This window comes from Pogona vitticeps, chromosome 1 (assembly GCF_051106095.1).
Source record: "Pogona vitticeps strain Pit_001003342236 chromosome 1, PviZW2.1, whole genome shotgun sequence".
Classification (NCBI taxonomy): domain Eukaryota; kingdom Metazoa; phylum Chordata; class Lepidosauria; order Squamata; family Agamidae; genus Pogona; species Pogona vitticeps.
The window spans coordinates 17,288,477-17,314,888 of record NC_135783.1 but is presented as its reverse complement, the minus strand read 5'-3'; the positions used below and the strand labels follow the sequence as shown (position 1 = coordinate 17,314,888).

The window sequence follows — 26,412 nt, the reverse complement described above, 5'->3', positions numbered from 1 at the left end:
GGAGCAGAGCGCGCTCGCCTTGCCTCAGGGACACACAAAGGGGGCTCCAGAGAGCCTCGTTTCCCCTCAGAAGTGCTCGTCCCCTGCAGATGCTGCTGCTCTTTCGAGAATAAATAGAAGGGAGAACCAGCAGGAAGAGGGAAGAAGAAAGAGGTGGCGGCGGCTCCTCCAACTTGCAACTGACTTCGGTTTTCCCCCCCAAGGGATCCGTGAGGAGAACTCCGGGCTGGTTTCCCTTCTCCTCCGCTTCCTGATTCTGCAAAGATCCTGCTTGGTGAGACCCTGGGATTGCTTTCCGTATTGAAATATTTGTTGTCTTTCTTCAGCTGTTTTTTTTCCTGATGGATCTCCTCGTGCCAGTTTGGGGAACTCATTCACTTGTTTAATGGCATTGGTACCTCACTGTCCCTCTAAAGAGATTTGGGTGAATTTTTAACCTCAAGGTGCATTCTTGCGAGCTACTCATACAGTATATATACGGAGGCTATAGCAGGGTTTTAATAGTATTACTCGTGGCCTTTTTTAAAAAAAGATTGGGAACATTCCTTTATATATTTAAGTTATTTACAATATTTATACCCCTCCCCCTTTCTCCTATAAACCACGAAAAGCAGCTTACCCCGACGGGCATGCACTTCTTACCATAAAATCACACCTTTGTTGGGAAGAGATGCCAGGATAAAAGAGGCCTCCAACTTTAAATGCACCTAAACAAGAAAACATGTGTTACAGTTGCTAACAAAGATGGTCACAACTCCATTGTGGTGAGTCTCCACTAGTCAAATACAGCAGTTTTCTTGTTTTCTCCAAGTATAATTAAGGGTTTTTCCAGGCAAATTTGTGCCTCAGTTGGTCACAGTTCATCACAAAGAAGGGCTTACCAAGATTTGCATCCAAACTGCACTTTACAAAGCCATCCATGTCTTTGAAAGCCTTTTCCAGCCTCTTGAAATCTTTCAAAAAAATATTAGAAATCTGACTCTCTTCTGGAGCTAGTTAAAAAGTTATTTTTTTAAAAAAAATATATCGGTGTGCTAATTAAAGGCTTCTGACTAAGAGCCTCTGATGCAGAAATTTCCTTCATGGGAAAACACTATGGTGCTAAATTTCACCCCCTTGTAACAAACAAAATAAGCCATGCCTTCAAGAAAGATGAACACAGAAAGCACTAAATTTACTGGGACAAGGCTGACGTCTCCAGAATAATGGGAAAAATTGCCAAAACCATCAGCACTGAACCTAGTAATTTTAGTGGAACAAACGTTCTGTCTGGGTAAGACAATCAGTGAACCTCAGCCTCTTCCCGGTCATTAAGCAGAGACTGTTTTTGTTCTGTGTGTTCTGGAAAGTAAAAATGTCCAGTTGCAGGCTTTAGGCTCCCCGCCTTCCCAAGGGAAAACTTTGGTAGGGAAATAATGATTACCTGTGTGCTAATGCACGCTCTGCATTTTCGAGTACATTAAAAACATTTTGGGTGAAAACAATAAAAAGTTCTGTGGCAAGTTAAAGGCAAACAGATTTGTTTTGATGTAGGTTCTTGTGGACTATAATCTGCATAATTGTATGCCTGACATATTCAATTGTGAAATGCATTTTATGGTTCCTACCCCATCTGGTTTGCTGGAGGAGTCTGGTTATGTGCTCCACCACCAGCTGAGGCCTGGCTAGTGGGCAGAAGGAAGATGATGGTCTTGTAATGGACCCCAGGTTGTGGAATTTCTTGCCCACTCAGATGTGCATTGCCCTCCACTCACAGTTCTTCAGCACCAAGTCAAAGAGGTTTTTGTTTATTTATTTTGTTTTATGTTTTATGGCGCTAGTCCCCTGAACATCCATTTTTCCTGCGTGTCTGCTTTAATTTTATGTTTATATTATATTGCTCTGATTTAAATTTATTTTACTGTTTTTATTTAAATTGACTTTAGTGCTTTGAAAAGGCAGGATATAAGCGTAAAAATGGTCAGAATCCTATTGGGAATTTATGATAGCATAAAATTAGTCATATAATTTGCGGCAGTGAATTGCTTGTAATCAGTTGCCACTTTCTCTCATTACATTCCAAGTTGTGGGACGGTTACTTGACCAGGAATGTGGAATGGCTTTTGCCACTTGGCAATTTGTTGTTCTTATTATGATATTACATGTATGTCTGCACAAATCCCCCCCAAGTCTATTAAATTATACAATGTTATTCTGTAGGACCCCAGAATTATCTCCTCAAGAGATGGTTAGAGGCTGTCAGTTTTTTTAAGGTAGGAAACAGATACCTAAAATCTAATCAAGGTTCTGTTGAAATATAATTCTGTGCTTTGAATAGAAGTTTAAGTGGGAAGCCTGAGACTCCTGTAGTGGTTTTGAAGGAAAACTCATTGCACATACTGTTAATTCCTTGAGTTAAATTGACTAAAACGTGTTCCTTTGTTACACACAAAGAAAGCAAATTGCATAATATGCCATCACTTCTTTAAATGCATTCATTTAAATTTAAATTCATGCACCCCTAAGAAATTCAGAGGTGTCTTATTAATTTCCAGCTAAAAGCAACTGTTTGTCTTCTGCATGCCTGACAAAGCAACAGGATTTCCGTCATTATGTTTGGTATTATTGCCCATCAAAAGCATCAAATGCCATCATTGCTATCAATCTGTAGCATATACAGTAATTATAAATGAAATTTGCAATCTACTCCCTGAATAGGAACACTTGCAAAATTCCCCTTGGACTTTGTATTCTCTGATTCCGAAATTCTTGCCTCATCTTATAGTACCCTGTTGTTGGGTTAGCTGGGCCTTGTATAACTTTCAGGAGAACTAGAAATCGCTGTTTAATACTACTTGTTGTCATAACTCCTCTTTGCCTCAAACACACCAGATGCCTTACTGATTTAATGGCTGGGGAAAAGTCTCTTAGGAACATTGTAGAAACTGGTTGGATAGAGATTTAGTACAGTATGTGCAACTTGGCTGACCAAAGAGGACTTTCTACCCTTTCCAGCCTGTTGAAAATGCTACACAGGGATTTGGGGAACTCTGCTGAAGGAGGTAATTACTGTACAGTTCAGGACTCAGTGGAAGATCTCTGAATATTGGGTGAAGACAATTTTCATGCATGGAGATCCTGGATTCCAGTCAGTAAAATTAGCACAGTATAAGCGAGCATAATCTCAAATACATTTCATGTGCTGAATGTTATTTTTAGCTGATTACTACATGTTTATCTTGCCTTTCTTTCTCATTGCTCAGGGAAGCATAACAGTTCTCCTTTTGTCATCACACTCATCCTGAGAGATGGTTTAGGCAGAAGGAGTGATTGACTCAGGGTTGCCCAGTAAGCTTTGTGTTCCTAGCAGGAGATTCATGGAATATTTCTGTAGGCAACACATGCTCTCTAGTTGTGCACAATATATGTATATTCATAAACAACAACAACATAGCATGCATACATGCAATCAGAGTCACTGTTGGGTTATGGTCCCATCATCCTTGACCACTGGCCAACTTTGGTGAGACTGATGGCATCTGGAAGAGATACAGTTTCACTACTCTTGTTGTGAATATATGGTAGAAATGGCAAATCAAGAGATAAAAGAAGCACAGTATGTAAAATGTCAATGCCTAGGTCCAATTTAACAAGAGAGATGTACAGCTACCATTTGAAAAAGGAGTAAGTGGATGTAACACTGTCTTTGCTATCTTAATTTCATAACTAAGGAAAGTAGAATTTGTTGAAGGACGATTAAGTACCGTATATTTATCTGGTGGCTTCAGATTGCTACAATTTTGAATGTGCTGATTTAAATACTGTTGCCCCTAAATTAATTTTCATTTAAAATTTTTGGTGAATCCAGCTGAAACAGTTAAAAAAATTAGAAGCATATATGTAACAAGTAAGCTATATATCACTCACATGTGCATAGTGTACCTCCCTGTTGTGTACTCTTAATCAGTTCAGGACATGAATAGAAAGCTGAAAATTAAAAGTTTTGCTTTCAGAAGTTAGCATTCAAAATTGGAGGTAACCTGGATTTTAAGTAAGACCAGCATGTTTTGTAAATGATGGCTTGGATATAGATTTAGTCAAATTTAAAATTGATACGTAATCAGTAACTGGAATCCTGTTAGTAGAGTTGTGTGGGCATTAATGGTCATGACATCATCAGCTGTGGATGTTTTTCTTCAATTTAAAGCATCCTATCCCCTACTCACTGACAGCCCTGAACCTGTCAGGAGGACCATGGATGTTAGTTTTTGGATATGAAAGACTCCCATACTGTTCTGAGGTTCCCAAAGGCCTCAGGTAGCTATTTCAAGCTAGCAACTGCATTGTAACAAAAGCACTGCAGTCTATCTGGGGGGAAAATGTCAGATTGGGCAAGAGAATTTTGAAGCAATAGAAGGAATAGTTTTTAAAGAGAAAATAATAAAAAAGTGCCACTAAGAATTAATGGTAACAACCCATATTCTTTTCTTTTTAAATCTCAAGGTCTATTTTAAAAATAATGATTCTGTTAGCAGATTAAATTATTTCAGTTTTAAATGATGACAAGATTTTCCTTTTTCTAATATATAAAGGTAACAAATCAAGTTTTATATCTAAAGTTCTGTCTTTATCTCTACCTACCTGTTTTTAACAATACATGCAAGAGAACCATTTCATTGAGAAATGAACAAGTTCTTCCTCCTCTAGAAAAGTTTAAGACTTATGTTAGAGTTCATTGTTCTTGATATAAGAAAACCAAACTGCATTTTAAAAAAGTAAATTTGTACAACATTTGTTGTGGTTAATTTTGTATAGCTCACTTTAGAAACTGGATAGTGCAGGTGTGCTTAAGAATGTTTAAACGCATCCATCAAAATTCCAGTTTATGTACATAACACAGAGATTAAAAAAACTTGGAAGAAAGCTGAAAAAATACCTCAAATTCCGAAATACTGGAGTCATATTTCTATATACCTGACTAGCCATACATTTGTCATTGTTGGAGGCCTGCTTAAGAAAAAGAGCTCAGCCATATTATAGAAACTAGGGGTTTTTTAAATGTGAAAGGTTATAGTGAGAATACAGAAATTCTTTCAACTTTATTTAATAAAATGTGAAAGAATGTGTATGTGCTCTCTGCCAACTTGGTTTCATTTACCAATATCTTAGTGTTTGGAGTTTAATCTTTTGAATGAACAAATTATTTCTTAATATGGATCCATATTTTTAATATGTCAACAAGACTGATTAGGGGATTTGTTTTACTGCTGTTGTTGTTACATGCCACAACAGGAACCAACTTATAGAGACCATAATCAGGCTTTCAAGGTCAGTTATTTAAAGAGTGTTTTTCCAGTTCTACTCCCCCAGTGAGTTTCTGGCCTTGCAGTGATTTTTTTCTGTGTGTGTGTGATTTTTTTTCTTCGGCCGGAACAGATTAATGGGGTTTCAATGCATTCCTATGGGAAATGGTGCTTCGACTTACGACCATTTCGAGTTACGACCATCTTCTGGAACGTAAATGGTCGTTATGGTCGTAAATCGAGGCACCACTGTAGTCTGTTTTGGCTAAATGTGGTGATTGTGTGTGGGGGTTTAGTAGTGAGAAATATGAAGCAATCCTCATCCTCAATCATTTGTCCACGGGTAATGCTCATGAAAATGTTTCATGGTGTTGTGAAGTTAATAAATTTAGGACTGGAGCTATAAAAGTTACTGCATGAGCAGTTCGCATACAGAAGTCTTATGTTGGGTGGAATAGTTTTGTTATTAGAAACCATGGAAGCAGTTCTTCCTCGTGGCCATATTTGTGGAATTTCTCCAGTGGAGAAGTTTTAGTGCATTTTTTTTCTATTTTTTTAAAAAAATCTGAATACTTGCTAACATTCACTGTTTTGACCTCTTTTGTCTGTGATATTACTGTTCTTGTTTCAGATTATGGTAAATCTGTATTTCTGTTTAACTCATGCTTGAACAACAGAAGTCTAACTTGTCAGTGTTAATGTTGTGTTCCTCTTTGATCCCATGTTTCATCTGGGGATTAGTTTATTTAGTGTGATCAACTTGACTAGTCCATTAGGATTGAAGTTGTGAAACCTGCCTCACTACTGTCAACAATTGTTTTGAGAGATCAATAGAATGTTAGCTTTTTAAACAGCTACAGGGAGAGACATCAATCAGCAAGTGGTAGAATTTATAACAAAACACCAGTTTCTCTCTTGCTGCTTTCATTAGTAGGATCAAATTTAGAGGTTCGAAACAAAAAATTCTGGCTTCTAGTAAATCCTTGACATGTTTTGTGTCTGTATCTGCACTGGGTATAACTTTGTGTGGCTGTAAATTGACTGCTATTGAAACCTGCATGCTTGGCTTTTATTGGTTTTTATATTTAGACTTTTATTGGTTTTTATATTCCACGTTTCCACAACAACAAAAAATGGTAGCATAAACCAAAGGTTACTTTGGCTTTTCCATTTGCCAAATCACAATTTATAGCTCAAACTTGGTCATTAGTTTAGTAGCCCAACTCACCACTGGATCACCAAAAGGGAATTCCAGTAGCACACTACTAAAAATGATACCATCAATGTGACTCTTAAGTAAAAACAAAGAGAACTAAAGGCCAGTTAAAATGGCAGACTAATTGTGTCGGGAGTTCCAAAAAGTCTTAGGGCAAGAAAAAAAAGGGACATGCCAGACCCATAAAGGATAACAAAGTAGACAGGAAGTAGGTGTCTGCATTCATTGGGTTATAGATATGCTGGGATGGGGGGAACTAATTGTCCTACAATAGGTTCTTGTCAGTTTAAAATAACTAAATTAAAATAGATGTTAACAATAGTAAGCTCTAAAAAAGCAAGCTGCACATTTCATGGTATCACAGAGATAATGTACAGTTACTTTAGAGACAAGATGATGAGTGAGTGAGAATCACAAGCTGGATTCTCACTCAGAGAATCCAACTTGTGAAAACATTGCAAAGACTTGGAACAAGAATGAAATGTCCAGCAACTCTAAAAAAAGAAAGGGAAGAAAATAGTACGCATAGGACAAAATGAGAACCGGGACCAGCTCTGCTACTAGGCAGAGTAGAGCAGCTGCTTCAAGCAGCTAGTGATAGAATTGGGAGAATATGTTTTCAGGAGGTGTAGCAGACATGAGAACGGAAGCAATACCTTAAGAGGATAGCCAAGGAGCATTTGGGGAAAGAAGCCTTGTGCCGCAGCTCCCTGACCGGAAAGATGAGTGGCAAATAAGAGGAAAGATTGCATTCTGCAATTGGGGCTAAAGTAAGAGAAGGCTGGCTTAAGTAACTAGTAAAGGAGATTTCCATTGTGAAAGCCCATCTGCCTGTCTTCCCCTGCCCTAGTTCCCCAGTTCTCATGGGTTTATAAGCACCTGTTAAAGTAATGTGTTTCATCATTATCTTACTTTCTTGGTATGTACATAAATCTGGAGGCTTTGCCTATATGCCTTTGCAGTTTTCCTGGTTAAACATTAATGTCCCTCTTGCCAGTAGTTCTTCATAGTGAGTCCTCGCCCCCCTCGCATTTGCCTACTGCCCAGTTAACCACTAGCAACAGTGGTGCTCATGAAGGCAGGTGGCTGCATGCTTGACTAGTCTAAGACACTGGAGCAGTTGCTGCCGCCGTATAAATAGTTCTGTTGTGCTAAATGCAGAGCCAGAGCTTCATTAAGACTATTCAGTCACTTACATGTGGCACACCCAAGACATGCCTCTCAGATATGAATGGAAGGAGAAAATGTAGACGACTTTGTGTGGCCCAGATAATGCTGCACAAGCGATTCCCTGGAGTTCTAAGAGAAAGGCTTTTGAGCATGGCACAGTGGTAGAAATAAGAAAACAAGAATAGTATAGTTGTCCAGATCAGCATTCTGTATACTCAAGGACTGTCTACAGCAAAGACCAGATAGCAGTGGGTTCGAATGTCCTACTGAGTTCAGTGGAGCCTACTTCTAGGTAAGTACTTAAAGGACTGACATCTTGGACCTCTTTTTTAAAAAATCAGTGGAAATATTAACAGAGTATATCTTTCTCCTCTGTCCGTGCTTAAAGAGGTCTAAATCTATTCTCTTTTTGGCCCTGCCTTGAGCTGGGGGTTGGACTCGATGGCCTTCTAGCCCCCCCTCCAACTCAACTATTCTATGATTCTACCTTGTGTCGGTGCTAATCTCATCCTGTGTGGGGGACGTGGTCTGTGGGCAGTACCGACAACAGCAGAGAGACACCGAGGGGATATGAGACCAATTGGAGCTTGAGCTGCTACTGTGGCCCTAACTAAGAACCAGCTTAGTTTTGGGAGCATACGCTAGTCAGGCTTGAAGGCTTGGCTGCTAGTGGATCCTTCCTTAGTGGCAGACATTGTGGGAGGAATGGTCTGGGAAGGTACCTCTGCTATCCTTCTGCCTGAAATGGTGGGAGAGGTTGCGCTAGATTCATAAAGGTACAGCAGGAAAATGTATGTAAGAAGAGATGGGCCATTTGATAAAATATGAGTCAGGATCTTAAATCTGATCCATAGTATCTCAAGTATAGATAGTCAGGTTGCACAGCATAGGAATAATGGTGCCTGGGAAACTTGGCAAAATTTATGCCAATCAGAATTGACAGTCTTAAATTAGATGAAATGATAGATGGCACTTTGAAATATTGTTATGTGCCATCATGTTGCCTCTTACTCATGGCAACCTTGTTAATAAGTGACCTCCAAGCTACCCTTTCATCAACAGCCCTGCTCAGCTCTTGCAAAATCAGGGCCGTGGTTTCTTTTATTGAGTCAGGTCCATCTCATATTTGATCTTTCTCTTTTCTTGCTGCTTTAAGATTTCCTAGCAAGTGAGTTTTCTCATGATGTGTCTTCGTTTTTGTTGTCTTTGCTTCTAGAAAGGATTCAGGCTTGATTTGATCTAGGATCTGCAGTGGAACCTTGACTTACGAACGTCCCTACTTGCGAACAATCAGAGTTATGCAAAAAGTTGCTTCGACCTGCAAATGGAGCCTTGACTTACGAACCAAGTAGAAAAAGAAAACATTTTCTGCCCTTTTTTTGACCTAAGTTCACCTTAGGTCAAAAGAAGAAGAAAAGTTAAAATATCTCCCCCTAGTGGTAGAGTATGGATTAACCGGCGTTGCATTAGTTCCTATGGGAACTAATGCCTTTACCTATGAACAGTGATGGACAAACGTAATTCCAATACGGATTAAGTTCGTAAGTCAAGGTACTACTGCACTTGTTTATCTTTTTGGCAGATTCTGGTATCTGTAAAGCACTCCTCCAGTACCATATTTTGAATGAATCAATTTCCCCCACTCCCTGTTGCCTTTCTTCACCGTCCACTAAGGATGAAATAGGCATGAATTGTATTAGTTGGTAAAAATCTTTATAACAGACTTATGTATGGTTGTTATGGGTTTTCCGGGTTGTTTGGCCATGACCCGGAAAACCCACAACAACCATCGGATCCTGGCCGTGAAAGCCTTCGAGAATACAGACTTACATATATCTACAGATAAGTAACTTCTGTTGTGTATAATGCACCTTACTCCCTAGTTAAGTGTATTAGAATCATAGAAAAGTGAAGTTGGAAGGGGCCCACAAAGCCATCAAGTCCAACCTCCTGCTCAATGCAGGAATACAATCAAAGCATATCTGCCATGCAATTATCTTTTTCCTGAATGCTTCCAGTGTTGGAGCACTCACCAACTCCCGAGGTAACTGGTTCCACTGTTATACTGCTCTAATAGTTAGGAAGTTTTTCCTGATATTCAACTGAAATCTGGCTTCCTTTAACTTGAGCCCATACTTGCGTGTCCTGCACTCTAGGATGATCGAGAGCAGATCTTGCCCCTTCTCTGTATGACAGCCTTTCAGATATTTGAAAAACGCTATAATATCGCCCCTTAGTCTTTTTTTCTCAAGGCTAAACATGCCCAATTCTTTCAGCCTTTTCTCATAAGGCTTGGTTTCCAGCCCCCTGATCATCCTTGTTGCCCTCTTCTGAACTTGTTCAAATTTGTCAGCATTCTTCTTGAAGTGTGGTGTCCAGAACTGGACACAGTGCTCAAGGTGAGGCCTAACCAGTGCTGAATAGAGGGGGACTTGAAGGTATTAAGAGTTGCCTTAATTAATTAAAAAGTGCTCCCAATTAACTTAAGAGCAGACTTTCAAAAAATATTTGTAACTCATATTTAGAAAGGTTTGCCACCTACCATTTGTCTTAGAAAAGATGTTCTTCCTGAATAAGATAAAAATAAGAACACTTCTGGCTGCTTTAGAAGTGTTAAATGATTTACATGTCCTAACTATACAAAAGTACAGTGGTGCCTCGCTTAACGAGTGCACCGTTTAACGAAAAATCCGTATAGCGATCCCTTTTTGGGGATCGCTATACGGATCAGCCCCAATCGCCGCACTCGCTTTGCGACGATTGGGGCTCCGGCGGCCATTTTGGAGCCGCCGAACAGCTGATCGGCGGCTCCAAAATGGCCGCCCAGACGCGAAAACATCGCTGGAGGGGTAAGTTTGCACACTTATTGGAACGCATTAAACTAAGTTTAATGCGTTCCAATAGGTTTTCCTTACCCGCACAGCGATGTTTTCGTATAGCGAAGGTTAATCCGGAACGGATTAACCTCGCTATACGGGGCACCACTGTAAATGCAAATAAATCTTTAAGAAAATGTTTTGGGAGCCTGCACTGGTCAGGACCAAATATTAGCGTGCGGCTTAGATAGTAGACAAAGTTGCTTTAGGAGGTTGTGGCATTTCCATTATGGAGTTTCTGCACCAAAATGTGAAAGGTCTGAAAAGCAAATGGCTGGAAAAAATTGTGCACAACTTATTAATTTGGTCTAGTTCATTCTGTACGACTCCTGCTTGTGATTTGCTTTTTCTAAATTTTCCAGAGAAAAGTAATTCATAGGAAATGGGAGAGGAGCAGACAAAACGTGTGGGTTGAGAGAGATTTACAATTTTGTCTGGTTTGGCATGAGACCATAGGCATTGCCTGGTAATTTTTGCAGCACTGGAAATGCTTGTATGTAACAATTGTGGTGTGGCCAAAAGGCGGCATTTGTTCCTATTCTAATGTTAGTGCCTGCCAGCTTTGGTGTAGTCAAGAAATCTGGGATGGAAATTCTTTCCAGTACCCAATGAAAATCTGCCTTGGGCATGTCTGAAGGAGCTTTTTGGCTATAGATAAAGTTTTAAGTTTTTCTCACTAGCTTCTTTGTTGGTACATTTTGGTATAGAACTTGCTACTTTATATGTTTGACTGCTCAGAAAAAAAAACAGGGGGGCTTTTTAAACAATACTGAACTTAGAAATACTGGAATTTTGTGGACATTTAAAGGATGTTTCTTTGTGCACAATAGAAATTTTCAACCAAGCATTCCCCAGGTCTGCTGGACTACAGTTATAATTCCTTACCCTTCTCAATGTTGGCTGGGATGGTGAGGATTGTCTTCTGTCAGATCTGGAGGGTGTCAGGTTTGTAAGACTGATTTATGAATTGCCAGCTTTTACTCTTATGCAATAATAATCTGTGCTACGTTGTGAATTTGGAATGCACAAGGCGATCATACCAAGTACCTTAAAACAACACAAATCTGAAAAGACCAACAGAATATCTTAGTGGGGGAGTAACTTGTAGCAGTGGGTGAGGAGCTACTTCCCTTTGGAGGCTGAAATGTATGGTGTGCTACAAGTTCAAGTTTGTTTGTATAAATGATTATGTGGTGTTCTCCTGCATTAATTACGGTACATTCTATTGTTTTCCCCATCTTCCAGCTCTGCTGATTTGATGTGCTCTGTCAACAAGCTGCATCCTCTGGGTGCAGCTAAAAGCCATGACCCCTAAAATGTTATGGTTGTGTCTCATTGGAATGTCCTGTGACACGTCGGCTGCATGTCACAACACATATTTTTCTTGGTTGTTCAGGGTAAATATCTCACATGAAACTGAACTGGGTGTTCCTGTTCTGCGTCTTTTTAAGAAGTGAAAAACAGTCTTTGTTCTTTCCACTCAATTGATTTTATCAAATATTTGTTGTGCATTAATAATGTAATTCCCTTTGTGTCGGGTAACTGGGTAAATACCCATCTGTCACTACTGCTGGCACAACAAGTGAAGGGAGCGTTGGGAAAGGGGATGAGTTCTAACAGGTAGTTTAAGATCTGTGGGGAAGTCGGCAAAATGCCGTCATGAAATAAACAACCTGATCCAAGGATCTCCTAACCTGTGTGTGTTTCTATTCTGGTCCCAGTTTTCTTGGAACCAAACTTTTGCAACAAGGAGTGTTTTTTTCCCCAGTGGGTAGGGGGAGGAAGACAACTGAACAAAGACTTTTATGGTTTACCTGTGTTTCAGCTGGGCTATTCTCTTGTATTGCTTGAAATGTTTGTTTCCAATCTTTGGATCTAAGCTCCAGAATGTAACATGTTTTAAAAGTTGCTATAAAGTCAGCAAACTATTCAATAAACAGTAGCAAATTATGTTTAAAAATCCCAAGAACATTCTAGATTGGATGTGGCATAAAGAAGACCAATGATTGTAGGTCAAGCAAATTGGTACAGCACCAGTGAAAGCTGGATGCAGTTGGATGTTGATGCAAAGTAGCTAAGGGTGATGTAGTTAAGTGTTATTAACGTTGTTCATATGTACAGCTAAATCTGATTGTTAGTTCCAGTTGGAATTCAATCAATTGCTAGAAGTCCCCCCTTCACAGAAAGGACTTGGGTAAACTCTTATGTATGCTTTCAGAGCTCTGTTGGACAGAAAGACAATTTAAATAAATGAATGCATAAATAATTATTTGACTTTAAAAAGTTTGCTTTATGAGTTTACGTATGGTTTAAAGGAAAGACCAATTAAAACAAATGAACTCCTAACACAAATGGAGTGAAAGTTGATTTATGTTCCCTGGCTCTTAGGTTGAGTTCTGTGTACTATGGGATGGGTGAAGAAGAGAACAAGTATGTGTCCCAGCTCAAGGATGCGTATGATAGCTGCGATACCACGGGCACTGGGCGTTTGGACAAGGAGGAGTTGACGGAACTCTGCCACAAGCTACATTTAGAAAGACAGCTGCCTTTACTCCTGGAAACACTCTTGGGAAATAATCCCTTTGCTAGGGTAAGTCGCTTTTGGCTATGAGGAAGGAGTATTCCTCTGGGTACGGTTAAAAATTGCAGCCTCTTTTATCCCTCTCTTCTTATCCCAAATAACTGTGTCTAGCCAGTGACTACGGGCAGAGGCAGATGTGTTCCACTTGCTGCTGTCACAAGAAGTAGTGAGGTGCAACAAGGATGGGCACATTATGGTCCCTAGGCCGCTTGTGGTGACTACAGACTGTTTTGGAGCCCCCCAATGCTTCTAATGCCAAAAATTTGGTTAGGCCGACAAAAATGTTTCTTGTATCCTGGAAGTCTCTTGAATGGTGATGCTTCATGCAAGCCAACTGCAAACTCCCCCCCCCCCAAAGGAAGGATGTGTGTGTCATATTTTTCTACCATTCTAAAAACTGTTTCTGGGCCTGATGCAGCTGGTGGCCATGTGGTGGGCTGAAAATTTGTCTCTGGTCCATCAGAGTTGCCAACCTCAACCAGTACAAAGTACTGGTTTAGCTAATCACATATGTACTTTTAATGATCCTGATCTTTATTAGAATATATATTCTGTGGAAGTTCTTTGTAATCTCTCTAAGTTTTGTAACAAATGGTTACATTTGGACAATAGTTCAGAACAAGGCTGGAGGGAATACCTGGTTTTACAGAAACTTCACCTGTCATCTCCCATAAACCCCACTTATTATGGTGAGAGGTAAGGAACGGTGGAGTGTTGTATTGTCAGATATTTGGAGGACCAAAAGTTAGGCACTCTTTCACCCAAGTTTGGGAAGCTGCATTCCTCCCTCCACATGCAGTGGGAAATTAAGTGCTTCTGGTTAATGGCAAACCGGGGTGGATAAAACAATCAATGCTTTTTAAAAATAAAATTGATTAAAATAAATTTTAAAATAATTTTTATTTAGATTGTCAAAACATTCCAATCTTTAAATTTAAATCATGATTCAAATCAATTTGATTTTAAAAATGATTGATTTTTATCCAACCTGATTTGCCACTAACCAGAAGAAGCAGCTCTTAATTTCCCACAGTGCAAGTGGATTTAATTTTTAAAAGTTTTAAATTTAAAAAATGTTTGATTAAATTTAAATCATAAAAAAATCAAATTTTTAAAATTTAAAATCCATCCTGACCCTGTGGCGAACTATAAGTTTCTGGTGTATCCAAAAAATAGACTTCCCAAACAAACATAACTTCATACAGTCCTGGTTTACTGCTTCTCATTCCTAATCTGGATTGTTTAGAGATCCTGGATTGCTAGCAGACCACTTTTTGAGCAAACAATAAGTTATCCCTTTCATACATGATAACAAATGGTGGGTTGTTCTAACTAGAAGCAGTAGCTTCTGATCTCCTTCCTATGCATGCAGAAAGGCAGAGACGAAAGTGGCTCAGTCTGATGCTTAGATCTGGCTGATCCTGCAAGCTATGGCTTGGAGAATTGTTTGAATGAAGCCAATACATTTTCTTCTTCACAGGGGAAGTTTTGTAGTCTGTAAATGAAACCAGTACCTGTTCTTGTTCGGTCCAGATAGCTTGCCAGATTTCAGACTAATTTACAATTTAGGAGAATTCAGAGGCATCATAAATGTTTTTCAGCAGAGAGCTGTAAATTCTTCTTTTTTAAAAAAAAACTAGACCCTGACTTAGAAACTAGCAAGAAACTGGAAGCAAACTGTGTCTAACAAAAGCTGCACTTTTGAACTAACTGAGCTAATTGTCTCTACCCTTATATATTTAAATTTAAATCATGATTCAAATCAATTTGATTTTTAAAATGATTGATTTTTATCCAACCTGATTTGCCACTAACCAGAAGAAGCAGCTCTTAATTTCCCACAGTGCAAGTGGATTTAATTTTTAAAAGTTTTAAATTTAAAAAATGTTTGATTAAATTTAAATCATAAAAAAATCAAATTTTTAAAATTTAAAATCCATCCTGACCCTGTGGCGAACTATAAGTTTCTGGTGTATCCAAAAAATAGACTTCCCAAACAAACATAACTTCATACAGTCCTGGTTTACTGCTTCTCATTCCTAATCTGGATTGTTTAGAGATCCTGGATTGCTAGCAGACCACTTTTTGAGCAAACAATAAGTTATCCCTTTCATACATGATAACAAATGGTGGGTTGTTCTAACTAGAAGCAGTAGCTTCTGATCTCCTTCCTATGCATGCAGAAAGGCAGAGACGAAAGTGGCTCAGTCTGATGCTTAGATCTGGCTGATCCTGCAAGCTATGGCTTGGAGAATTGTTTGAATGAAGCCAATACATTTTCTTCTTCACAGGGGAAGTTTTGTAGTCTGTAAATGAAACCAGTACCTGTTCTTGTTCGGTCCAGATAGCTTGCCAGATTTCAGACTAATTTACAATTTAGGAGAATTCAGAGGCATCATAAATGTTTTTCAGCAGAGAGCTGTAAATTCTTCTTTTTTAAAAAAAAACTAGACCCTGACTTAGAAACTAGCAAGAAACTGGAAGCAAACTGTGTCTAACAAAAGCTGCACTTTTGAACTAACTGAGCTAATTGTCTCTACCCTTATATATCATCCTGAGAATACTGTAAGCAAAGGTCAGCTTTTGTGTGCCTAATATTCTCGGTGTCCTCACAGTGCCAAAAAAGTTCTTTTACTTTTTTGCTGTAACAAATAAGCAAAACAAGAATGTGGCTTAAAACATTTGCTTGGTTGTTTCTATGTAGGAAGACTAAAAGATGGAGAAGATTGTTTCTTGAAATACCAAATAAAAATTGAACTGTTACATCTTGAATGGTCAATATGAATGATCTTAAGCCTCAGGCCTATGGAATATGAAAAGTATGTATATAAAGTAAAGATGCAGATGTGTTTACTACCACTGCTTTGGGTCCTCAACATATTAAATCTTTTCAGGGAAGTAGCTACTGCTGGTGCATCCATCAAAGTGGAACAGATAAATCCAACTGGAATCCTGTTGTTGTTTGTGTAAGGTTTTATTAACTTGTTGCAGCTAATTCACAAAGTGCAGGATGTCTGGTCATGTGCCTGACAAGCACAACCAAGATGCACTCTGGCACTTTGTTAATTAGCCTCAGTTAGCTGCAGCAAGTGACACAACTTTACTTGAACACCAGTATGGTTCTGGCATCTATGCTGGAGAATGGAGGTCCACACAAATTCTGTCATGGCTTCTAATTGCTTAGTGGTGATTCATACATCAGCAAGTTTTGGCATAACCAAATAAGAGCAAGATTCTGCTGAAGACTTAACAATTTCTTATTTTCCACTGGCTCACTTCATTTTCTTGAATGGGTAGACAGAAGGGAAAGAAGAACTGATTTGTTGTCTTTCCTGCTGTTGATCCAGATTAACGATGTCCTTCTGTTTGTCTCCTGCCAGGTTAACTTTGATGAATTTAAGGAAGGCTTTGTGACTGTATTGTCCTCAAGCATCAGCCTTGGCCTTTCAGATGATGAAAGCAGTTATCTGGAGCCAGGTGGGTGACAAGAGAGAAGGGGCAAGTAGATTTGTTTTGGATTTCCTGTTTTAAGACTTTGTCTAAGATGTGGATTAATCACTAAACCAAGTATGCTGTAGAGAATTTTCTGTTAATGTTTTACACATCCTGCTTAACAGAAATCCTCCATGTCCTTTGTTTGTACCTCTAAATACAGTAAAATCATAATTTTTTAAAGAAAGATACTGTACAGCAAAGGTGCGATCAGACTGATTATCCCATGATAATTAATATTAGAGAGTGTCTGATTTCCTATATTTCTTTAAAAATCACAGTAATTGTGGTCATAAGTGTTGTTACAGTACTTCAAATGCAGTGCAGTAGATGAGTTTGTGTGTGCAGAAAACCTTTAACTGGTGGCTTTTCAATTTATAGTACCAGAAGATACATTATGACATAATGATGTATGTAAAAATGGAATTTGCTCTAATACAGTAATTTCATTAGTTCAGTGGAAGTGAGCTGTACTGTAGTAATATGGGAAAGTAGGACAGTAGCTGAGCTGACGGAGGAAAGTGTGCTATCCTGAATGTACTCTTATTTGAAAGCTGATCTTTCAGTATGGAAACAGTTAAACATCTTCCAGTTTATTCTGCCTTATGTAAATGAAGTCACGATTTGACTCTTTGCTGCATTCAGGGACATAGATTAGCCCACAATGAAGATACTGTTTTGAGCAAAGAAAGATTCTCAAATGATTACTTTATTCTTGGCATGATTAGCTGTGGATGTGTTACTGTCCTGAACACCAAAAGACCTTGAAGGTGAGAGTGGTGAAATTGCCTTTGCTCTTGGAATCGACATGATGATTTTAGATACAGTTCTGTGGTTGAGTTATAGCAGCTGCAAGACGCCTGGGTCTGACTTGGGGCATGTCTCCCTTCACACTGCCACCCAATAACACCGAGCCCCCAGTGTTTGGTAGGAGCCCCTGTTGCAGGGGCTCCTGCAACAGGGTGCAGCCGTGTTTACTATTCTCCAACAAAGGCTCACATTGCGTTCTCTCTTCGTATTCTCTCTCTAAACCAGTGGATTACTTCAGTCCACAATGTAAATGACGTATGTCTGAACACTTGTCATGTGAACAAAACAGAACTTATTTATTGAAGGGAAGCAGAATGAAAAATAACAGAAGTCTTTCAGCTATTCAGTGTACACAAGCATTTCGCCATTAGTTCCCTCAGTACATAGTTTTTTTCCGCTCACAAGTCTCATTAGCACCCTCTCTACCTATCTCTCTAACCAGCCCTATCTGATAACTCCTCCTCCAGCCAAGCCTCATGTAGCTGCTGACTCTGCCTCTCCAGCTCTCTCATAGGCTCGTGTAAATCAGATCATGAGCATGCGGGACATGAGTGGTCGCCACAGCCCCCCACCTCTGAAGAGCCTTTTTGGATAGTTATGGCAGGAAGGGATTCAGGGGGTGAGCAGAACGGAAACATCTGTTGCACAACCTGTCTTCCATTTTTGCCATGTTAGACTTTACCCATTGATTAGGGAAGATATACAGTATACATCCAGGTTCTCTGTCAGCGGGTTTGTTTGGCGACCTTGGTGAGGCTACAGGTAGCCTCTGGTAAGAAAATTAGCTTGGATCCACAAATTCTTAATACATCTTAATGGATACTGAATGAGTTTACACAGGATATGTAGCACGCAAAGCATGTTAGACTCTGTGTTAATGGTATTCTAGTTTCTTTTATTTTTGAAGGCTTGATTGCGACTGACCAGGATAAAAGTGAGAACTGCAAATAACTCATTAGCGCTTGAACCAGATCTACAATTGTTTCCACCTCTTAGCTGCTCCAGACAAAGTGGAACCCAAGTACATCAAAGGGGCCAAGTGGTATGGCCGCCGAACAAGACCAGAACTTCAGGGAACCAAGTTGGAACACCCCAAGTATTTACAAGAGCAGCAATCGAAAAGTCAGTTGCGGCGCTCGGCATCTCTTGAGAGTGTAGAAGTAAGTCTAAAGTAAAGACTCATCCACCAGCTATTTTAAACAGAACAATTGAATATTATTGCATTTCCTTGGGTCCTCCCTAAGGTTTCTGGATTAGACCAAATGTTTAGTAAAAAAAAGACTTCTATGTAATCCGTTGTTCTATCAATATTAAAGTCTATGTACTCTACACACAAGAAAGGGAGTGTGCTAGCCTGGCTCGCTTCATCTCATTGATTTCCTTTTGTGAAAGTAACATGTCTGAAGTGAAGAACTTGATCTACCCATAGAGACTCTGTGTGCAAGCCAGAATATGGAAGGAAACAATCAGCGCTTTGGCCTCAGGTTCAATGAAGTCTCCTCATTAGCAGTGAAAGGGAAATGGCCACTGCATGTCCATCCTCACATAGAGAATATGTGCTTTAATAACGTCTGAAAAGGTCTTGATTGTGTTCGGATTTTGTTACTGCAGTCTTGCAAATCCAAGTGAGTGTGTACGGAATTTTTCTAAACCACTTGACATATCAAATATTGTGGCACCTGAAAGACTAACACACGTTATAGCGATATCTAAAGAAATAGGTTGCCGTTCACAAAAGCTTATGTCAAGGAAAACTTTCTAGTCTTTAAGATACGATAAGACTCTGTTATTTTTGCTGCGACAAACTAACATGGCTGCCCACTGAAAATGTTAATAAAGCAGTAATTTTAAGTTTGACATAAATAGTGAAAATCACCAATTTATTTCTGCTTTTATAACTGGAGTTTGATGAGGAAGCTCATGTTCCACACCCTAATGTTTTTCAGGGCACCATGTTAGACTTTCACTTTCTGCACAGTTGACCTAAGATGGATGGAAATATTGACTTCATTTCAAGAAGCGGCATGCACTTAACTTTAGAGGCTGAAATTCAGTTTGTAGTGTAATCCAAATTATAAATATCTATCCTTTCCTCCCTAGTAAATACAATGTCCTGTTGCAATTTTGGGAGGCGTGCATACACATTTGTGGCTTGGTATGTGCATGCACGCACACACTTTCAAGGGGCGCTTTCTTTACCAGGGAGGAATAGATAGAAAGTTACATTTTGGCTTATGCTACATACAGGGTTTCAGTCATTTTATCACGGACAGGATTTGGACTGAGCAATTCAATACATACTGACGTAGTATCTAAATTATCTGGTGGTTTTGAAGTACAGTATTTGCCAGAGAGAACATTTTTAGCTAAATTGCAAGGGGAAGAAATACTAACTTGAAATACTTGGCAGTTTTTCAGAATTGCGCAAACTTTCACATTTGCTTTGCTTTTTGTTGTTGAGTTTTTCTTCAAGCTTAGCTATGTAGTTTTGCAAAACATCTAATCCTGTTCTTCTTTTCAGAGCCTTAAATCAGATGAGGACCCTGAAAGTACAAAAGAACAGCAGCATGAGGGGTTGGAGGGAGAAGGTAGGGGCCATCTGAACTCTCTTAAAATGGATATAACAAATACCGAGACAGACTTTTGGCAGTTTAAATGCAGACAAGCAAACACTAGAGATTGTCAAAGATTTATTGGATAACAGAAGCAGAGTCTGCTTTCTTGTTTGACTTCCATTCTTGTCATTTTTGTCCTCACAAAAGCACAATTTTTCAATAATACAATTTCCCCCCAAAATGTTTATAAATCAGTTTTATGAAATGAAACAACATTAATAAAAGCAGCAAAAAAGTAGCTGGGGGGGGAAGGGGAAGGACTGTGGAACCTTAAAACTTAATAAGTTTGTTTTTGTGGAACATTTGTGGAGCAAAATCCACATCCTCGGACATATAGAGTACTTACTCATTACTGTTCCATGTTTATTGATACATATGCTCATGATGGTAGGGAGCATGACTAGTTGAGGGTACAAACTTCACCTGCTCCTGACCTGACCCCTACCTATAAATACAGGTGACATAGTATGAGTAGTCCATGTGTCTGACAAAGTGGATCTTGGTCCACAGATGTTCACACAGAGCAAATCTATTAAACTTAAGGTGCTTCATTGTCCCCCATCCCCCCAGGTGCTGAAGTAGACTGACAAGGTGTGGCAGAGCAAGCATGCTAGGTGCCTGGCTTGTTCATGGTGAGCCATTTTAAGACAATGGAGAGAGCTCAGCCAGGGGAAAAGGCTAAGGCACAGGGAAAGAGAGGGAGAAGGCAGCTGGGAAAAGTGCAGCAGCCTAATGAGGAACACCTGCCCAAAGCAGCCAGGAGCCAGATAAACAGGAGGGAAGACCGGGCTTTAGAAGGCTGCTGGTCAGCAGAAGAAGGAGAAGGGACCTGGGTTGATGCCCAGGAGGAGCTGCTGCCACCCGAGGAAGCCGGGAGGGCTGCATGATGTTCCTTCACCCAAAACCACTGCTGACTGACAGCAGAGCCTCCCCCAAATTGTTATCCTGGACAAGGCAAGGACCAGGAGGAAGGGCAGGGCAGGGCAAGGCAGGGCAGCTGGCATCCAATATCAAGGACCCTCTTTGAAACCCTCTTTGAACTGGGTAAAGTCTCACGTTGAGTGACCTGAACTGTGGGGACCCTCAGTGAAGATAACTGAGGATCCCTCTGAGGGAGAGGGTGTTCATGGACTGGTGTATGCCCCTCAACCTGCTTCTTCTGAGGCTACAGAGATTCTGCGAAGCTGTAGTACAACTGTAAATAAAGCACCTATATATTTAAACCCTGAGGTTGAGCCCACGGAGTTTGTGCTAGGGAACCCAGCCATTGCCAGCTCTGCAGTGCCAGAGGCTGGCCATGCCCACACATGGCTACCTCTTCGGTTGGAGACAGGACCATACTATCTTTGTAGTGATATAGAAACACTAGTGAAGTACACATAGTTCATTTGTAATCTTTATGCTTCAGACTAAAATGTTAGGCCATAGGTCAATATGTGTTCTTGGATGAGTATAAATAAAAGTGTTGTTATTCAAATAATGGGAAACCAAAATTGAAGAATTCATTCTGTATGTGCATGTTTCTTGTCCATCTAATTTGGTTGGTTAATTTTTCCATTAAAACAATGTACCAAACCCAAATTCTCCAACTGTGGCTAGAGAAGTAGATACTTCCCATTTGGAAGTGATTTCCCATCTTGCAATGAAACAAAAGAATAAATGTAAGGTTTTGGTACATCATTTGCAGGCATAGGGCCAAAGTCTCAGTTCCTGGCATCTACAGTTAAAGGGCTTGAATATTTGTTTGTTGCAATTATCGCACCTTTATTCCAGTGAGCTCAAGGCAGTATACATGGCTTTCTCTTTCACTGCTCCATCCTCACAATCTGTGAGGTTGGTGAAGCTGAGAAAGAGTGACTGGCTCAAGATCGCCCAGTGGATTTCATGGCTTAATGCAGACTTGGACCTGGATCTCCCCAATCCTTATCTAATGCTCTATCCATTCTACTACACTGACTCTTCAAGGGTAGAAAAACTTCTGAGATCCTGATTGGTGATGCCAGTCAGGTGGATAGTGTAGGGCTAGAGGGACAAAAATCTGAATTGGTATAAGGCAGTTACATAGTATCGGCATATCAACTTTTTTCATTACTTCCTTAAAATAGTAAAGGGAAAGTCCTCTTTCTTCAAGTTAGACATAGAATACATGAATGAGTGAGTGAGTGAATGAATGAAAGGTAGCATAAGGTAGCAATAATAACAATAATATCACATGTACACAATCTGTTACAATATAAGCAAATTAGATGGAACCTCCTTAGTTTAACTGGACTGAGGGGTTCGGTAAATAAATTCAGTAAACTCTATCTCCTCCAGTCTCATCGTCTTAAGTAGTGTAGCATATACAGTGGTGCCCCGCTTAACAATTACCCCACTCCACAATGAAATCGCTTCATGATGATGTTTTTTCCGATTGCAAAACGATGTTTAAATAGGAAAAAACGCTTGACGATGATCAGTTCCCTGCTTCGGGAACTGATTTTTCGCTTAACGACGTTCAGAAAACAGCTGATCGTCGGGTTTCAAAATAGCTCCCCGCTGTGTTAAGGACGGATTCCTCGCATTACAGGTACCAGAAAATGGCCGCTCTATGGAGGATTTTCGCTGGATGGTGAGGTATTTCGCCCATTAGAACGCATTAACCGGTTTTTAATGCATTCTAATGGTTTTTTTACTTTCATTTGACGACGATTTCTGGAACGGATAATCGCCGTCAAGCAAGGCACCACTGTAGAATATAGGGTGGCCAATACAAATTATTACTAAAGCATTAATTACTAAACATCTAGCTTTGCCTTATGTAATACATGGCTTGCCTTTGGTTTCAGAAACTAAATTGTTTATATTGTTTGGAAGTTGCAGGTTGAATTTGGGGAGATGGTTGATATAATCAGTAGATTACGCTTCTGATGGTTTTATATATTATCAGAAAAATGCAGTTTTATTCTAGTATGTTAAATGTTTCCATTTACAAAAGATACTATAGAAATGTTGGTATCAATGCCACATTACAATGGGGGGGGGGAGAGATTCTCCTGGAGAAAGCTATTTAAATTTAAGAGAGGACTAAACACATAATATGCAAGTTCCAGTTGCATTGTTGGAAGATTGAATCAATGGAATATCTTTGATAATAATACCAGCACAGTCTTCTTTTCCATTTTTTTTTCTGTTTCAGCAGGGGGTTGGTCTTGATTATTGTTGGGGTGCCTTCCTACTCTACAATTCTAATAATTAGAAGAAAAGCACAGGTGTAGTTAAATAGAGGATGTCCTAATATTTATAGGCCAACTGTCTTCCTGGGATGATGACTTTTTTGATGACCCCAGAAGAGTCTCCACCTGTTTTGACATGACTGAGAACCAGGTTCGGGACATCTGGGATGATCTTGGCATTGGCAATAATGGATACCTGGACAAACAAGAGCTTGCTATTGTTTGTAAGAACATTGGACTTAAACAGTTGGAAAAAGAGGTGGGTTGGGTTTGGCTTTTGCATACTCTCCATTCAGAAAGATTGCTTGGGCAATTAATGTGGACATGTTGGTTATGCGTAAAAGCATTTAGGCATCCCAATTGTCAAATGTACTTTACTTCTTGGTAATCTTCAGGAAAGCCTTACATCATAAATTAGATTTAAAAAAAAATTCTCTCAGTCCATACCTGTGAATAGTTTATATTACTACACTTGGTACCTGCCTATTTTACGACGGTGGAATGAACGTTTGGCCTTCCAGATGTTTGCACTTCAGCGCTCAGAAGTTTAAGCTTATATGGTCAATGGGCAGAGATTCTTGAAGCTGAAATCTGAGACAACTGGAGGACCCAAAGCTGAGAATGTGTGCCTTAAGAAGCTCCCTTCTCCACTCCCTTACATTCCTGTGAGGTAGGCTAGGCTGAGAGAATGGTTGGTCCATGGTCACCCAATAAGCTTCACAGAAAAATTGAGATTTGAACATGAAAACCCCATTTTAAGACCAATAGATGGAATCTATTTATTCCTGTTTGGCAGACTCCGTTTGAGAGAACAATGATGGTTCTTCATTCTGCAGGAGCAAAAAAACGGGGGGGGGGGGCTTACCTATCGCAGTGGGAGGTACCCCTCTGAAGTTGGTAAAACTTTCCCCCGTCCCACCCCCATAACCTCACATGAACAATGGATTGAAAAGAACAGCATCTGAATGATACAGAACTTGGGTTGTGCATTTTTCCCTCCTGTTGTAGGTAGCCCAGCTTTTAGAAGACTTTTATTTCTAGCTAGCACCATACCCCTTAAGGGGATTCCCATTTAAACACAGGGCAGGAAAAAAGTCCTGTAAGCAGAAATCTTCTGCTCCCAAAGACATATATTGTAGTAGTCGGCCAAGATAAATTGAAACAGAGTATAATCTTGTCTTTTTGTGCAGTATGAAATACAGTGGGGTCTCGACTTACGAACGACCCTACTTGCAAACAATTCAACTTATGAACCCACCCTATAGGGAAAATAAGGACTCGACATAAGAAATTCCCTCGAGTTACGAACAGGAAAAAAAGTGCCCCCTCCCTCCCCTTAGAGGCTTCTGGAGGGGAAAAAAAGGTCAGAAACTTTAAAATAAATAAAAGAAAGTCACTTACCAGGCCTTGGTAGCCCCAAACAGCAGGAAAAAGAGCAGGAAACTGCTAAAAGCCCACCCAGAAGGGAGCCTGGCAGCCATTTTGTGCTTCCCCCCCTCCTGCACCCTCCTCTCCCCACCTATCAGCTGATCGGCTGGCTCTGAAGAGGCTTGGGGAGGCTTGCTCAGCACCTAAAAAACCTGCCTGTGTGTCTTTGTGCTGAAAAAATCAGCACAACATGCTTTAAATTAAAACATGCTTTAAAATTGGCTTCGTTGAAAAAAAATAGATTTCAAAAGTGCTTTGCAAACTGTTCCCTGCCTAAGGGAAAAAAAAGAAAAATATTCCCCTCTAGTGGTAGAATGTGGAATAGCAGCTTCCTATTAGTTTCTATGGACGGAAAAGAGCAGATACAGATTAAATGGTTTTCAATGCATTCCTATGGGAAATGCAGATTCGACCTACGAACTTTTCGACCTACGAACCACCTTCCAATACGGATTAAGTTCGTAAGTCGAGACGCCACTGTAGTGCAATTCGTGACTCTAAAAATATTTCAGTTAGTCTAATGATTGAACAACGGCATGTTTTTTTTACAGGACCTTGAAGAATTGTTTAATAAATTGGATAGTGATGGAGATGGAAGAGTAAGCCTGAAAGAATTCCAGCTTGGTTTGTTCAACCACAGTCCCGTCCCTTGTCCGGTTTCTTCCACCCCACTCAAACCAAAATGTCAAAGATCAGCATCGCACCAGGTAATGATGAAGACATGCATAATTTCTGAGAGAGATTGTCTCCCAAAGTTTTAGTTTGGGATTGAAAAGCTCTTCATATGGTTTCCAGTTGTTCTATTTCATATGATAAATAAATATGGTAAAGAAAAAAAATGAAAGCATCTTGTTCCAATGAACCGTAGCTTATTTAAACTTCAGTTAGTGAGAACAAACCAGGATCAAACCATTGCCTTGTTTTCAATGTCTGTTTAGAATGCAGATTAGCCAGAGGCACAAGCAGATATGGATGATCAGATTGAAATAAGAGAAGGTGACAGAAATAGCATGACAGTTAGAACTGCACTTTTGTGCTCTAAAAAGGTTCTGCATGCAATCCAGTGTTTGGTGAATGCACATTAGACTGAACTCTAGCTTACGTTGTTAGGTTTGCATTGAATGGTTTCTTGGATACAGTGAATTTCATAGGTTTCCTCTTTCTTTCAGTCACAAATGTGAGACGACTGTTCCAAATGTAATCTACCAGAAGTGGATAGGCAAGAATCTCAGGGCCAGAATCCTGTTTGAGTGTTGTGTGTATACAGTGGGCTGGTGAATATGCGAGAGGGATACCTTAGAGTTTATGCAGTGAGGTATCCAGTACTTGACTCTCTCGCAGCTTTGTTGCTGTGAGAAAATGAATTCCACTTTCTCTTCTTGTATAATGGAAATCTGGTAAAACTGCTGCTGGCAGAGCCTTGTGGTCTGCTGACAGTCCATATAGTGGTGGCCTTGGTGCTCTGCAGATGGCTTGGATTAAAGCTCCTGCCAGCCACTGCCAGCATGGCCAGTTGTTAGGGATTATGGGACTTGTAGTCCAAAACATTTAACGAGTGCTCAGCTGCTTACCTTTCACCTAGTGCGGTGGCTCCAATTTTGCATAATATTTGTTTAATGGAATATTCACGTCCTGTGGTTAAAATCTGGAAATAAAGTCTACTGATCATGAATTTCACCCATAATATATATAGTAATCATATATTCTTGACAAAACAGCTGGACAGA

General features: G+C 39.8%; 1 protein-coding gene across 4 annotated transcripts in view; it reads left to right on the top strand.

Annotated features, from left to right (window-relative positions):
- The window catches only part of NINL (ninein like), a 60,537-nt gene continuing 34,125 nt past the window's right edge, over nucleotides 1-26,412 (top strand). For 2 of the 4 annotated variants that reach the window (XM_020794773.3, XM_078382827.1), the window contains exons 1-7: nucleotides 612-764; nucleotides 12,933-13,134; nucleotides 16,506-16,602; nucleotides 18,424-18,587; nucleotides 19,949-20,015; nucleotides 23,329-23,516; nucleotides 25,237-25,392. In XM_020794773.3, coding sequence (XP_020650432.3) covers nucleotides 745-764; nucleotides 12,933-13,134; nucleotides 16,506-16,602; nucleotides 18,424-18,587; nucleotides 19,949-20,015; nucleotides 23,329-23,516; nucleotides 25,237-25,392 — 894 coding nt within the window. In that variant the 5' untranslated portion in view covers nucleotides 612-744. Of the gene's footprint in view, nucleotides 275-611; nucleotides 765-7,665; nucleotides 7,961-12,932; nucleotides 13,135-16,505; nucleotides 16,603-18,423; nucleotides 18,588-19,948; nucleotides 20,016-23,328; nucleotides 23,517-25,236; nucleotides 25,393-26,412 lie in introns of those variants that run through there. The other 2 variants (XM_020794771.3, XM_020794770.3) reach the window with 2 other exon arrangements.